Source organism: Pieris rapae, chromosome 5 (genome assembly GCF_905147795.1).
Source record: "Pieris rapae chromosome 5, ilPieRapa1.1, whole genome shotgun sequence".
NCBI classification, from domain to species: domain Eukaryota; kingdom Metazoa; phylum Arthropoda; class Insecta; order Lepidoptera; family Pieridae; genus Pieris; species Pieris rapae.
Window position 1 is genome coordinate 8,922,046 of NC_059513.1, and position 17,620 is coordinate 8,939,665.

Genomic DNA, 17,620 nt, shown 5'->3' on the forward strand with positions numbered 1-17,620 from the left:
CCAACAGATATTCTTAATAAAATGGCGTAACTGAGTGTGACGTATGTATTATGTGTTGTGTTTATAAAAATATCATCAGTTTTTAAAAAGTGGTGTGGTTTAATTATGTATAGATTCTAAAATTGTGAGAAGGGATTTCATATTTCAATTTTGGTAAGTATTAATGAATAATATTTAAGTTAAGGTGCGCAATTCGATCTTTGCCTCCATGGAGGTAGGAAGCACAAATTACTGTAGGCGTAAAGAATCTTAAGTACGTACCTGCTTGTGCAATGCTTTTATTTGATAAAATTTGTAAAAGTCTGCCAAAAGGTTTAGAATCAAAGTCGTCGTCGTATTCTAAAATTCATTGTCACTTCGTTTTTGATACGTTTAATATTTAAGATGAATCAAGGTTGTAGAGTTACTAGCAGTTATTTTATTAAAACATGTAATATGTTTTATGGCCAGTATCTTTATTTATCAACTATTTAATAAATCAGTATAGGGCACAAAGTTATACTCGTAGCTCGTAAAAAAAAGTTAAATTAAGTATTATATATATTATGAAGTATTGCTTTTGTTATATGAAATATATTACACCTTTAACCTTTCTGAAGAAAGGAAGAAGTCTTCATCAGTTATATGAAGTTATTAATTATGTTGTGTTATAACAGGCAACAATTTTTATAAGTAAATGATGTGCGCTCTGTTTCTTGTGAGATTCTTGCTTGACAGCTGTAACTCTTAATTTAAATGTTAAGATTAATAAGTCATTAAATCTTAAAAATTTTAACAAGCTTAACTATTGCTATAGCATTGATATTGCCTTATAATAGTTTTATATGTTAATTACATTTATGTGATTACTTGAGAGACTTTGTAACTTAATTGCTTATTTCATTGTATGTTTTATATTATATACCAAGCTAGGATCTACAGTGAATGTTACATGTAACCATTTTCAATAAAAATTTGTTGGTTTATTTATTTATTCCCACTTCGTTGCTAGAAAGAAACACAAATAACACAATACATATAAATTACAAGCGATGCAAGGGGCGGCCTTATCGCTAACAAGCGACCTCTTCTAGGCAACCCTAGTAAGAAAAGAAAACAATAAATAAAAATAATGAGTGCAAGAAGTGCATAACCAGAAGTTATATAAAAAAAACAAAATATATTTACTTATATTAATCTATAGAACCTTAATCTAGAGAAAATAAAAAAAAAACAATATTAATAACTAACTAAAACTAAAAGGCTAATCTTACAGATTCAAGAATAGCAAATAGTGAATTACATAATATACAAAAAGAACAGGAGATACAAGAATTACACAGGTCACGATTGATCATGATATGATAAGGTTAGGAAATATTTATATAGAAGAGTTTTAAAAGACGAGTTTTGAGTTGGCAAGTTTTTGTCACTATTTTACTGATATATTTCTTAATTGCATGAAACAATGAAACCAAACCTAATTGGTTGCATTTTTCCCCAGGAAACAAATCCTATGAATGAAATACTTTCATAATAAAGCTCCCATAATAAGCCTTCTGGGTAACTATTTGTGCAAGATTTACGTCTCTTGAGTACTAAGGTATGGTAGTAAAAAAATAGCAAGATTTTTAATGCATAACAAATTCACTATTAGGCATACTCAGGTGAAATTTAATTATTATTACATTATTAATTAATGCTTGCTACTTTGTCGCCGTTGAGAACAGAGTTAAAGAGATAAGAAAATAATTATTTTCATTACAGTTTTATAATATTAATTTCTATAGTGCCATAGTCAGTAACTAATTTTAATTATGACTGAATTCACACTACATTCGCGCGACGGAAACAGAATAAATTAGCTATTCTGTTTGTTCCCCAAGACATTAAAACGGAAATGAGTAAGTTTGGCAGTGACGCCGTTTGTGTATGGGGCAAGGATAGCTTTTGCTAAACATAGTACATTTCTGCTTAAATTATCCATGCGTGTTGACAAACGACGACCGCGACGGGTGCGTTCGATGACATCATCATCCTGCAAACCATTGAACAGTTGACTATAAATTACCTGAGGATTCGTTTCCCACAAAAAAAATATTTTGAGGCCTTCGGCGGCTATTTCGCTTTTCAATATTTCAGTTATAGGAATTACTTATTCATTCGACCATCTTTATATTCGTGTTAGATGCAAGTATTGCTTAGCTTATGATAGTTATATTTGTCCTGTATTAAAGGGAAAACGTTATTAATGTAGGGCATTCCGTAGTACTCAGTAACCAGTAGAGTCGGTCACGGGGCATTGTGGCGAACACTACCGCACCGTATGCCTCTCACGCTCCAGTTGTCACGAATACCACTAATTGTATTGCGTTTTTACGGGCACCGATGAAGAATTATGGCTATGTTGACACGACTGCTCTGCTGATCTACTCTTATCTTATTTTATTAGAGCAACATAATTCTGTCCCACTTAGTTGTGCTACCAAGGAGGTAAAATGGTTTTGTATCTCTTGTATGTCAATTATGCAATGGTATATAATATATTACCTATTTACTGAATAGAAAATGGAAAAGCAATTTTGCTAACACAAATTAATTAAGTTCATATATTAGTTTACCAACTTAGCAAAAACTCTGTTAAAACTAGGAATATTAATTATCTTACTGAAAATAATACGACAAGCGTATTAGGTATATTATAAATGGTGAACAATACAAAGCCGAAATGAAGGAGAAATTTCACTATAATATTTAAATCCTACATGTCTCTCTAATATCACTAGCAACTTGATGTCATATTGTATATTATGGTTTATTAAGTCCAGCAACGTGGTAAATGGCAAACGTGCAATTCACCGGCAGTCCGCAGTATTTGAGCGACGATCACGTCGGTCGCACGTTGTCAACTTTTCTGGCAGATGATAAGCGTCTGTGTACCTCCTATATGACGCCTTCCGGACTGTTCAAGTTGTTTGTGTAAATAAACAAAAGGACTGCGTTTGCTGACTCACCTCAATGAAATAAGGTTGAAAGCTGCATTACTTTCTGTTGTGCGACCAGGCGACGTCTGTTTTGTTTCAACAACATGATCTTTGGTAGCAGTGCGTGTGCAAAGTGTTTGTGATTTTCAATGAGAAGTTGTAGTGGTAGGTACGTATTATGAGAAATGTTTCCAAATTTAGATTGAAATTTATTCTGGGACAAAATCAATATTGTAGCAAGTGTCCAGACTAGACACCTCAACGCGCCTGCCGGCCTTATTAACGAAATGATGGCTAGGAATTCGTAGAAAAATTGTTATGTGAAATATAGCGTAATTCTGTTTCGCAAACCTGTGTTGAATATTAAATATTACGTAGAATATTTAAAAAAACTTTTTATTAATATTTTAAGTAGGTACGTTAAACCGCTACTTAGGGGAAGCCGTATAGCGTAAAAATTATACAGTGTAACAAAATATGATATATTATACACGTCTTAAGGATTTCATTATAGGTAAATAATCTTTTGTCTTTTGAGTAGTTTAAACGTTTACCATGCTGTATTTGTATTATTGTACGAGTTTACCAAAGGATACCTGTGCCTCTATTATGAAATAATTGTGTAGGTGTGATGAATCATCTCATTATAATATTCAGTAATTGGAGTAATATGCCTACTAGCTTTAAATAAAGTAATTTGTTTATAAACATGTTGTCTATACATTTAATAGAAAATAATATAGGTAATGCACTAAGAACATGTTTTATTTTCATTGTAGTATATGATGTAGGAAGTACCTAGCTGGTAAAAAATATGTTTTCCTTTTATGCCATTTTACATGGCCGTGGAGGGAAGGAAATAAGTTTATTAGCATTAAGGTCACGACGATTTAATCAGTACTAATAGTTGCGATACCAATTAACAGATAATACACTTCGCTGCTTAAAAAAGTTTTTATATATCATCTCTTTATTATTTATATCATAAGAGTAACGTAAATAAGTTTTTGATAATTAAAAAAACCAATTTACTATCGCTATTACTGTAAAGTAAAAAAGACAAATAAAACATTGTCCATAGTTTTGAAGTCCTGTTTAAAATAGTAACGTCGAATGTGCTCTCAAATATGCATGGAATTGAGGATCATGTCCTCTATGGAACCATTATCCGTCAATTTACAAGTTCTACAGTATTTGTTATACGCACATGTTCGTGATAATACTAAATACTATCATCGCTTTAATTCGTTTGATCATTAAATTGTAAGTAAATACAATAATTACAAAGGATATAATATGACCATTACTTCATTGTCCTTCGCAGTTAATCTTTCCGTTCGTCGTGTGGAATAGTAATTAATATAGTTCCTGGTTTTACGAACAGAAATAAAAGATAAACAGATGGTTGTTAAAGTAAACAGTGATGTGAAGACTTGACAGATACATAAAATGCAGTAGCAGTCCAATGTTTCACTTCCTCGATTTTTGAGGTCAAATTCGAGAGTGATGTCAACGATGTTAATGGCTTTCTGACGGATTCTAAATATTCACCGCTTTGCAGTTTGCATATTGTTTTAATAAAATTGGGCAAGGTGACTTAAAAAAACGATTAGGACACATCAAATAATACGTCGGCTAAATCGTCAATAGCGATGCGAGCGAGAAAGGTCTCTTTTACATATGTTTGGTTCTCTTTTGAAATACAACACATTTATCAACAATTTTTAGGCACATATTTATGCGGGTATACGCTTGAAACAACCACAAAACGTTTTACTTTCAGTTTTAATTATTATAAATGTAAATACAATGTAATCAGAAAGTGTTATTTATTTGTATTATTTATAAAATTCAACATATACAAATGTTCCCCTTATTGTATAGGAAGTCGGTAATTTAACTAAAGTCTTGGCTTGTGTCTTTTCGCCGCGTAAGAAACAGCCGTTTAAGTACTTTAGTATCAACATCTGAGTTATTGTACAATTAACCATTTCAGATATCCAATTGGTGGTTAGTTTGTACTAATGTACTGGCGGTATTTGTGGTGGAAGTCGGCTGGCGTCAGAGGATGAAAGTGAAACTCGCGTATTGCTATGGTCATTCAACCCGGCACGCGCCTGCATCCCGCTATGGTTCTGCTCGTGTTTTATTTCGTTGCAATATCTATGCAATATGTAGGACAAAAATGTTCTAGGTCTTAAAACTTTTCTTTGTACTTTTGCGTCCATTAACTATTAATAAATTCGTGAGGTATATTTTTAATCTACATACTATATTCCTTTATTGTGATATTAATACGGAATTCAAACAAAAATGTCATCGAAAGTTTTGTCGTGATTGTGGGGATTAATTAGTAGCATATTGTAGCGGCTCATCTTCTCTCAAGGTTCGAGTCGGCGTTGATCTGATTTTAATTAACGAGCGAATTTTTTATATGCTATGCTAGTGGCATTTAAATTTCCCAATATCTGTGAATACTTGACCACGTTCCGTCTAGTTTGTAATTTGAATAAATTACACACGTGACCTTCACGAAAGCCTTCAAGCTTATATGCTCAGATGTGTCAACATTCAGCACTACATTAATAAGTATGTACGTAATAGTTTATTAATGTCTTGTTTACATACGGCTTGAGTCATTTATTAATTTGTATATGGGTTAATACATAAGCGCTAATTCGCACGTTATAGTAGGGGCATTGGAAAGTATTATATATTGAAGAGTTAATACTATCAAATTGGTACACACAAATCTAGGTAAAAATGAAGTATACTGACTGACTGAGACTGAAATTACACTTATATACCGAATTAAGTGTATGAAGACAATAGAGCAGCATGCATTCAAAAATTCTTAGCCCAGAAGGGAACTATTAACTCAAATTTTAATATCACTCTGAACTTCTGAGTTCGTAAGGATATTTAAAATCCAGCAGATTTTAACATACGGGAGTCATAGTTTGCCCCTAAGAGTCGTTTCGCAATCTTACCCTGGGTCGTTGTACCCGTCTTAATAATAAAAGAAAAACAATTAACGTTCTTATAATTTCAACGATGTGCAGTAATTACGATAAGTATTTTGATGACATCCGGCATTTAAATGTTTTTAAAAGTCGATTAAAAAGTTACGCTCTCAATAAATAATATAATCAAGTTTTAAATGAATCGCAGAAACCTTGCATAGCTTCTTATGTGCTATTGCAGCGCGCTACTAAATTAGGAAGGCAAATTTCCTGCCATACAATCTACGTGCTCTGCTTGCTGTTTGCAAAACTCGGTTCTGATATGTGTTTGTAAATAGCATTGCAGCAGTTACGCTTGCTTACTCGCTTTATTATGAAACATAACATGCTTAAAATTTGTATAAATAATATCCACAGCGCTAAACAACATCTGAGGACACACTATCACACGTTAATTGTATTTAATTATTTTTTGTTGATTTTTCCTTTCATAAATAATTAAACCTTTTTGTATAAATTATGTACTTCATAATTGGGTATATCTTTAGTTTAATTGTTTTTTTGTTATATATAGTTTATGTCATATATTAATACACATATGACATACATTTGTAGGTTTTATTTTAATGTGTGATACTAAATGACAGCCTACTTTAACGGTTAGCGCTTTTAAAACTCACCGCGTCCCAGATTTAGCCCGTTGGAATATATTTTAACGAAAAAGTATGTTTTCTCTTTAAAAAGCGTCCACTTTTAAATGCAACTGAATATAAAATCCAATTAGTTGTGTATTTTATATAATGAAAGGCTCATAAAATATAATTTAACAAATTGCTTCTACAATCCGTTCAGTATCTTACGGGTATAACGAGAACAAAACGTTTATCGTATTTTATATCGGTGATTTATCAATTTAGTAATTTTTCTTTATTAAGTACGCAGTTATGTCATTTTGTTCATGCGATACAGTCACGGAATACGACACGCTCGGTCGACACTAGACTTGCTATATATGAACTAAGTATTTGTTGAGCCCGTGGATAGAAGAATGAATCACCAAGCCACTCCCAGACCACTTAGCCTATTCTTTACATTGTCACTAATTAACATGTGTTTGGCAAAACTTGAGAACTCACTAACAATTTAGGAAGGTTTAATAAATGTATCTCAATATCATAGTACCTAATTCACTCATAATTCAGTACCACAGTCGTAGATATTCAGCTAATTCATCTTTAATTAAGCTTTAACTCAACAATTATTTTCATATCGTACATGCCAATTGACATAGTACATTAAATCTAATAGGCCGGTAGGTGATCAGTCTCCAGTGCCTGACACACGTCGTCGACTTTTTGGGTCTAAGACATGTCGGTTTCCTCACGATGTTTTCCTTTACCGTTAAATTTTTAGAATTTTTCTCTGTATTCAAGATAATTTACGTATTATTAGTTTAATACGTAATTGCGGGAATCAAACATTACTCAAGAATCGCGTTTTCTCCTAACTTTCATCTAATTTGTTACTATAGCGGGATGGGACATTATAATTTTCACTCGCTGAGTCCGTTGGCATCTATTCATTATCTAATTTACCTTTTGAATTTAATTTCGCTACTCAGTAAATAGCGGTTATTAAAATATGAATGTACGACCATTCATATAAATTTCAATTAGTTTTCGTCCTATTAAAAATTTGTTGACTTTCGTAACGTTATAATTGAAACAAAAGTTTTCATTTAATTTTTTGTGGAATATTTTGTGTGTGTTATTCTCATCCTGGAGGTCGTTGAGTCGAACCCCGGCTGTGCCCTAATGGACTTTCTTTCTATGTGCGCATTTAACAGTCCCTCGAACGGTGAAGGAAAACATCGCGAGAAAACCGGCGTGAGAGACGCAAAAAGTCGACGGCGTGTCAGGCGCCGATTCTGATCACCTACTTGCCTATTAGAAAAACAAATAATCTCGACACAGATACACAAATTTGAAGCCCAAACGTAAAAGGTTGTTTATTTTTAATTTTGTTTTCAGATTATATTAAGAAGTTTCTTGTAATTGATTTATTATATTCCAAATAAAATATTTGGTGACTTTAATTTAAATTGCATTCCAACTTTCATTAAATATAACACTTGACCCAACTATATTTATGATGTAGCATAGAGTGCATCCATTGTTGCTCAAAGCTTTCACATTCCCCGCAATATTTCCACTATACTATCTTGAGGCGCTATAGTAATAACGATAAAATTCTTATATGTTTATCGCTTTAAATGTACGATTTATAATATCACATGCTTTAGTACCACACATTGAAAGTTTCAAGGTGTTATATATAGCAATTGAGGCCTTCTTCAATGGGCTACAAATGTTATTTGGGATGAAACAGGTTTAATTATTTGAGCAGCATTATTAGGCAGAGTCACAATTAATTAAATTGTTTTTACAATTATTTGCCGCGAATTGAATCCAGGATCATCGGGACACGTTAAGACTACGCTATGACGTATTTTGAGCTACTGCCTCGTCTTACGTATTATTAAATATTTCATTAAATACATTTAGAAATGGTAGTTATACATAACGTGACCAGACGTCTCGTTTTGAACGGGGATGTATATTTACTTACTAAATATTTTGTAATTCGTAACTTTTTCTAAATAAATAACATTTTAAAAAGTTTCTTTTTTTCATTGACTACTGACCTGACTTGACTTAAAGTTTTGAGTCAATGAGTAAATCGTCACTTTAGTAATAATAGGACGTCTAAGCTTGTGTGACGACGATTGGACTACATTATCCTGGCTTTACGAATATAGTTTTTAAAGGTTTTGATAAGAATAATATATATTTTCATTAATATGAACTTTTCTTTTATTAACAGATGATGAAGCGCACTTAGTCGGCAACAGTTTGGTACCTTGACTGATATGAACTCTGACGTGCACCGTCATCAGGCGCATCCGCCGTTATCTCAGGTATGCATTATGCGAAAAATGTAATTATAGAAAAAAGATTGATTTTTCTAGAAAGTCTTTAATTTCTCTAAAAGAATTTGGTATGATCTTTGCTTCCCGAGGCCATTATTTACAATTTATGACATCACTTTTATAAAATATTAATACGAAATATATGGTAGATGAAACAAATATTTTTTAAATGTCTTCGTCGTTTTATGCTGACAATAAAACTGTTGGTTCCACGCTATTTAATTAGATCTACAACATCGTTGCAGAGCACATTAAAACTATATATAAAGCAATAAACATTCATTCCCATGTTACCTTATATGAAACATAAATTAAAAATTATGATAATTTTTTATTATAAGAAAATAATTTAATTTAAGGCAAGTAGTCGATACAATAGTTTAAAAGGAATTCAAGCCGGCTTGTACAGTGTACCTTAGTAAATGAACCCCTTGATTCAGATCAAGAAAGAGTGTTCTGTATGTTCGTATGAGTCATGCGCAATTATCTCAATACCATGTGCGGTGAACACAAACACGAGTAGCATTGTATCACATTCCACACCGAATATAGTTTACATTATATTATTTTAGTTTAGTAAGTACTTCTTTATTTATATCTTAATGTATCAACGCTTTAAGGACTTAAACATAATTTTTGGAACCGAATTAGTACATGTAACTTAGAGTAAGACAAAAACCAGACTCAGCGCTAAGTACCTAGTCCCGGCTGTCAACAAGAAAGAAAGCTTTTTGGTGCACAGCCGGGTTTCCAACCGGGTTTCAGGTATGATGGTCCCACGCTGAATCCACTAGGTCATCACTGCACTGCTGCTTTACCGACTTTTGAATGTATGCAAATTAATTTAAATTCTTGTTCCTAAGTAAGATACAGAAACCAGACTTATTTTAAGTATGTATTAGATAAAAACGTATTAATTTTAACATCGGAAGTTAGCTCGCTAATCTAGATTTTGAATATCATTTACAGTAATTCATTTGTTAACTTTAAAACAAAGCTAACTGAAATTTTTAAAAATATGCCTATTGGTGTTCAATGATGTAGCTGACTTGCAGCGTTACCATATATAATGGTTGATCTACTCTTAAACATAATTTAATGAACTATGCGTACTGTAGTTAGATTGCATTACAATATCCTCAGGACTCTTCTTTCTTCTTCTATTCTTTCGGTAGCTAAAGGTTGTCAATTTACTTAATTCCAGTAGGTACCATTATCTATGAAAAATGTCGATCAATGAAACTACACGTTAAAAAACTTTTACACTTGTGTATTACTTTGTTTTAATATGTAGTACCGCTTATCTGGCGATCAGCCAAGTCTATCGTCAATGGCTCGTGAGAACTCCATTACTTCTTAAGTCCTTCAACTCGAACAAACAATTACTTTAGCTTTCTTCACGATATTAGTTGTTTTTATTTGGTAATAAAAATTCAAAATAATAGCAAAATATCGCGTCAGAATAATAATTAAATTAATAATATATTTTTCTCGATATCAATAAGACGCTCTTAGTTGGTAGACGCGCAATGGATATATCTGGTTGTCCTTATATTCGAGGAGCTTTCCCCGTAACAGCCGGAAAACGCCATAATTCTGCTAAGATGGCCGAATGACTAACGTCCGAACCCAATAATTATTCCACAATCTAATTGTCAGACCGCGACAGTCGATCGATCTTCTATCTGCATCCCAATAACCAAACCATATGAAGACAATTTTTGGTGACGGATAGAGTGCAATCTCTTCGTCCTTTACACTAATATTTGATAATCAATATAAACAAAACTGTGTAAGTTAAATTCTTATGATAGGATAATGGCACACTGTCATATTCATACAAAGATCTATCCACTTGTACCGATCCGACCTACTATGGATAGCTTGTATCGACAGATGGCTATTACAATCCGTCGATTGGTTATTGGCACACTCTTACCAATATTCGATTAAGATGTCTCTCAGATGGACAAAAATTGATTGAGATAGATTACTGGGTTTGGGCGTAAAACACTCCTCGGACGCATTTACAGAATAGACTCTTGGGATCGTTTACGCATTCTTTTGGGGCCCAAAACCTTTTGAAATAATTTTCTTTAGATTAAAATTCTGAGAATGAAACTATCTCGCGTTTACTAACACCTGAATCCTTATTCGTCTATCGTATTCGCGGAAAGAAGTAATTATTTGAGAAACTTGATGTCACAAATCTAGGCTCACTGCAGAAGAGCACTAGAAAATTGTACATTCATCTGAGTTAATCATTAGTATAAATCAACACGATTTCTCAGTATCATCATACAAGGAAAATTTTCCCATATTTTATGATCATTTGATCTAATGAAAACACTGAACACGTAGTGTGTATTACGATGCAATTTATCGTCGTCATATTATACTCTGAGTTATGTTACAATTACCGTCATGTTTTCCCATTTGAACCATATATTTTGTCTACAATTTATGCGAAGTAGAATTCTAGTAGGATTTTCTGAAAGAAAATATCCATTTTTGTTTAATGTTTTATAAATATTTCCGATTTTTATGGAAATATATATTAAGTAGGGTAGTAATAATCACTTATTTGCTACTTTTAATGGTCCAGTGATTAGGATATCTCGTTCTTACCACTTGATTACTAACATTGATGAAAATATATATATTGTGACCTATGGCCACAGATATATCTCATAGTATGACAAGGAATCAAATTATCAAGAAATATTGAAGGCACTATTAAAAAATAATTAATCACTCGATATATTAATAAGTCATACTGAGCAAAAATGTACTTATCATTCTCTGATCTATTTTACCGTTTTATCTTACCGTAACTTTGTTACTCTTAATGAGGTTTAATGTTATATTAAGATTTAGTTATTATTAGTTTTTATTTTGTGGTTGCCTGATTATTTTTTTCCCTTGCTACCTTGCTTATGGTTAATATGTATAATTTGTGATGATATAAAGAAACTAAGAAAATTTGAACCTTTAATGGTTTGCGTGTGCTTTTCCCAAATCTAGTTATTAAGGCATCGAAACTGCATTCTCGGTAACAAAACCAAGTAAATTATGATTATGAAAATGGAGCAGATTATTATAGTAACAGGTTTTCCGTGTTGCTTCACAATTTTATAATTAGCGTTACGTGCGGAAGAATTCTATAAAATATTTATGTTTCTTAACTTTATGAAGCAACTAAATTGTCTTTTTCCACGCTCAATGCGATACGCCGACGAAACTTATCGTTATTGCTCAATAAAACTAGTTTATTTCCTTAATTTTTTTATTGAAAAAGCTTCTAACCGATATATAACTATAATAACTTTGAGACATTTTAATGTAGACAAAATAACGTTTAAAAGTGTCAAAAACTACGAAAGAGTTGAAGAATGATTTAACTAAGACACATACCTACTCGTGTCGAAAAATACTACATATCTTATTTCGAAATTTTATTAAAGACTACCTCCCGTATCGAGGAATCGATTATGATGGATTCCGTTCAAGTACATACTTGAAGCTGCCTGATGCTGATGTCAAATTTTCTAAAAGACTAGTGGTCAACGCCTCATTTGCACTTCCACTACATTTGTAGGAAAACTGTTGAAGTATTAGGAAATAAGTTTAAATTTAAAATTTCAGCACGGCGTGCACCCCGGCGGTCAGGGCGTGGGCCCCTGCGGGTGGTACTCCGCGTCAGCTGCGCCGCCCACCGCGCCCGCGAGGGTCAAGCGTGCTCAGCCGCCGCATCAACTACCGGTATTTACATTTTAAAATATCCACCTAAGATGATTTCGCATTTAATGAGAGTAGTAGTAGTAGTAGTAGTGTTTCTCGATAGCTAGGCGCTAAGACCTACTGCCTTTGCCAAGCTCAAATACGTACTACTTATACTACTACTACCTATAGGTCCTGGCAAAGTAATCTTTACAGTGTAAAATCAATGTCTCCATACCTCTTTAGTCAGGCGTTCACATACAACTCCAAACTGTAGATAGGAAGACTAATTAAATCACCTGCATTATGACCACACCCCTCGTATTCGTTCGTACCCTCACTATCACACAATCACACAACACAACCGAATAAAGTATTATTTAGTTAAATGTATTGAGATTCTTTTATTGATTTTTTCGATTGGTGAATGTTTAAACCTTTTTGTATCTTTGGCTATATTTTTAGTATAATTACTTGTATATTATTTATGTTTGCTGTAGAAATACGAAATAATAAAGCACAATAGTCATATAAGCTGGCGTTAATTAGAGAGATATTTTTTTTTACAGAAGTATATTTTTTTAATACAAATGGCTATTATTACTAAGTACCTTGAGGCGCCTTGTTCTATTTTAATTGCGCAGTAATACAAACGATTAGAATATTACTCAACATTAATCGAATAACTCGAGGAAGTAACAATACTTAGAATTTCAATTAATTTATTCGTAATGGCGGCAATAAGAACAATTAATATATTGTATTAATTTCGTATGTTTTCATGTTTAAACAAATCATTATGCAACGCGAAGATTACATGGTGTAGAGAAGGTTTTTGGTAATTTAATCGCGCAAATGTAAAACTATTTCATTATTCATAAAGTTTTCTATAGATAAGCTACATTAATTGTACGAAAATAATTATTGGCAAATAAATTCGCTCTGTTGACCGAAGTATTATGCAGCGATAGGTCTTCGTAATCGTAGTTCAGCCCGAATTAGTTAGAGAATTATACATTAATAGTCATTTGAAGCTTATGTTATATTTATGAATTAGCTTATTCTTTGTACTTATATAACAGCTAATCTGAACTTCTGAATTAATTTAATAAAGAGGTGATTTATACGATTAGTTTCAGTGATGATAGTATCTTCCTTGTTTTCTAATTTAAGCAATGCGAAGTTTACTATTATAACGCTTATTCATAAGACATCTTTCGAAAATATTATATATCGTTAATATGTATATGGTCACACCCAATAGGGGGAAGTGTTGTCTGGAGCCTGCTTCTCAAATCACATATGATGATGGTGCGGTTTATAAACAACCATATGTGATAATTAAACGCAGTTACAAAACGGTTTAAAAACTAAACTACGCTCCATAAACTGTAGTTGATGAATAAATTAAAATTTATACCGCATTGTTTTTGTCGTCCCTATATGTTTCCGCTATATTGTTTGCCATATGTTAACTTTATAACTAGATATTATGAATATGATGAGGGTCCATGAGCATTATTAATGCTTTATCGCATTACAACTTACAGACTTACAGAGTGATTTCTAATAACACTAATATTATACTGTCTGTATAAAGCTAATACATTTATCGTTCTCTTCTGTCCACCTTCAAAATTCCGAATGGAAATGTTAAGAAACTCCAACTTTTTTACTGTCTTTAACTCTATATATTCCCCAAAAAATTGTTTTGAAAAGTTTCTGTACGATATTTCATTATCAAAATCTTCAGATGGCACGTCCAAGATTCATACGTCGTTAATGAGCTATAAACAGGTTATAATATGTTTTTATTAAATTGCAGTCTGGAGGCGGTGTCGGCAATAATGGTCCCCACGCTCCTCTATCGCCCACCGCTTTGCAGAATTCCATTCAACATAATGTAAGTTGTACAATGTGGCCCCAATTCTTTACCACATTTTCTATAATTCAGGTTAATGGCCTAAAACGCTGCATTTAGTGTGTTTAATGATAAAAGCGTTTAAGTCTGACAACTTGTATTGGATGTTTGTTGGAGATATAATTGGTGCTTTGTGGTACATTAAAATATAATAGTGTATAATCTATATTTTCAATTAAATTATATTGTAAGTTTATAGAGCTATGAGCTAAATAGAAATACTAAAAATATTGGCCAATCCAATTAATTTAGTTCAAAGTCTTAGGTTCGAATGATGTATAAAAAATCTATTTAGAATTCGTTAAAAGTTTGATGATAGACTAGATTGTCTACGGGACTCCATACGGTTAATTAACGCTTTGCATCATAGACAAATTGACTTATATAATATTGTGTTTTTCGAGTTTCGCACATTAGCCTACATATTACGTGATATAACGTAACAATAACATGTGTTTCGGTCCAATGGAGTTGTAACACGTGCGATTTGTAACAGAATGTGATGTCGTCATCCGTGCGTGCGCCCGCGCCGGTTGGCCCCGCCCCTTCGGTGATGCACACGTCGCAGACCGGTGGTAAGTCCCTTAAAAGAATTAATTAATATGTATAATACTAGAAATCAGTGAAGCATGATGAGCTCTTCCCGCTTAATCCAATAAACTTAGATTTTTTTTAGATCCCGGATATAGATTAAATTAAGTACAATAATAATTATTATATATTAGGATGGGTAAGCCTTTTCGTACATACATACCAACTCCAGTGGAAAAGGGAATTGTTAAAGGTACTGACTGATAACCGACGAGCATGCATGAAGGACCTTAGCATATGGACACATAAAAGAAAATGCATCATGACTGATGGTATAAATAAATAATAATAATACAGTGCCGTTACAACCCTATAAAACTATACATATAATCTATAAAATAAATAAATAAATGTGAAAATGTTTTTTCTTTATTTTATGAGTTTGCAAACATTGATTGACTGTTCGGTAATAGGAAAAATTCTTGGATGACAAAAGCGATTCTGATGTAACATTTCACGCTTTGTCATCTTCCTTTTAAAGTATTTTTTAATACAGTTGCTCAAAAAGTGGCATATTGCAGGGAGGTATAGCGTTCGGAAAGTGGACTATTACACACTCGTGCTTTTTCTTTGCCATTCCCGCACTCGTGCGTTTTCTTTGCCAACTGTCAAAACAATGTGTATAAAAAAGAAAAAACCAACCACGAAGGTTTTATTAAAAAGATTCATAGAAGTTTTTATGATATATGATTTCTAAATATTATAATAATTGGATTCAATAAGTTCGGTTAGGTTTCTTTTCATTTCATGTCAATTAAAAAAATATTAAAAAGAATTTTATAATATATGCAAATACGTATTTTTAAAAAGTTTACTAATAATTGGATTCAATAAGTTAGGTTAGGTTTATTTTATTTCATATCAATAAAAAAAATATTAAAAAGAAAAAACTAACCATGAAGTTTTTACAAAAAAAATCACAGAAGTTTTTATGATTCATGCAAATATTTTAAAAAGAAGCTACTATTTGTTTCAATATCAGATTTAATGATTGGACTCAATGAGTTAGATTTGGTTTTCTTTCAATAAAAATAGTCTACTGAAGAATTGGCTGTATGGGCCAAGTTCCCTTTGCCTACCCAGAATGGGTGAAGAAAAGAAAAAACAAGCTTTGCTCATATTCGTTGCGGTTGGCGCCATTTTCCAAAAATGTTCTTTCGAGTTGAGTTATTTGTTGCACAAAATGAGTAATTTCGACGATATTTTATTTGAATGAATACCACCCGAACGCAGTATAATTGCACAAAATACTTCGGAGAACAATTTACCGGAAACATATAAGTCGCTACATATCTACGTGCAACGAATTTATTCCCTAGAGAGAATAGAAAAAAAGCAAATAGTTTACTTAAATTGCTTAATTTTTTCGCAACTGTATTAAAAATAGTCGTTCAGTACACGTGCGGTACCGTCATTGCAACTCGTCCCGACTGTCAACCCTCACCTTCGGCTGCGCCTCGGCTCGGGTAGACATTCGTTGGAACTCGTTGCAATGACAGGCTTTCCGCACTTGTAATGAAATATACTATTCCCATTGTTGACTATGAGATCATGGCTGATTGATATTAATCACGCTTAATCTAAAGGCTTAGTGCGCAGAATTAACGTTGTCTTAGAAAAAAGATGGACGAACTATGTGTACATCTATCTTATCTTAGTATGTATCTATTTTTTCATACTTATATTTTAAAACACGCAACGCTAATCTAAGCGCCCATTTCAGCCATAATACAAACGTCTTTATTCGTAATAATTTAATTTGTTTGCTTTTACACACTTTTCCAAATATTAGAATAACAATAAAAACTATACAAAATGTTCATGGGCTTCGTCAATTCGTTGATCTCAGTCGTAACCTTAATATATATTTTTTAATAATTGTGTTATAGACATGAAGTTGTAAATTAGCCAATCTGTAATACGATATTTAAAGACCATTAGGCGATATGAAGTTCGGGTCAGCTCAAATAGAAAAAAGGACTATGAATTATACTAATACTAAGTGTCCTATGAATAATGAAATAAAAAAATAGTAATGATTTAGGTTTTGTGAAAAAGGGACTATATTATTTACAAATACAAAAGAAATACATAGTATTTTTTATATATAAAATTTATGCAAGAGTGAAGAATACGGAAATACGTGAAATTAAAACTCTTTGAGGTCTTAATTTATGAGTTCTAATTTCGAAGGTTTGAAGGTCAGTTGGTAATGAGGCCACCTATTTGAATTATTGACGACTTATCAAACGTTATCAAGAATAAAATGTCCCGTTATTATAGTTTATTTACAGTATTATAAACATTAAGTATTTTGTATTATACGTTTTAGTCGATTTTTTCTAAAACAGTAGGAATCATTAAATCGCCCGTATCTTATTTTTTCCGTGCGTAGTCGTGTACTATAGTGTTCATTGTGTATTTTCACAGTGCATTTAAGAGTATAATCTATTCAATAGATGTTATGGTAAAA

General features: G+C 32.3%; 1 protein-coding gene across 3 annotated transcripts in view; it reads left to right on the forward strand.

The window, feature by feature from the left end:
- The window catches only part of LOC111003616 (tyrosine-protein kinase CSK), a 26,794-nt gene continuing 9,174 nt past the window's right edge, over positions 1-17,620 (forward strand). The window contains exons 1-5 of one of the 3 annotated variants that reach the window (XM_022274228.2): positions 1-153; positions 8,810-8,903; positions 12,561-12,677; positions 14,461-14,538; positions 15,053-15,131. In XM_022274228.2, coding sequence (XP_022129920.1) covers positions 8,856-8,903; positions 12,561-12,677; positions 14,461-14,538; positions 15,053-15,131 — 322 coding nt within the window. In that variant the 5' untranslated portion in view covers positions 1-153; positions 8,810-8,855. Of the gene's footprint in view, positions 154-2,819; positions 3,133-8,809; positions 8,904-12,560; positions 12,678-14,460; positions 14,539-15,052; positions 15,132-17,620 lie in introns of those variants that run through there. The other 2 variants (XM_022274227.2, XM_022274229.2) reach the window with 2 other exon arrangements.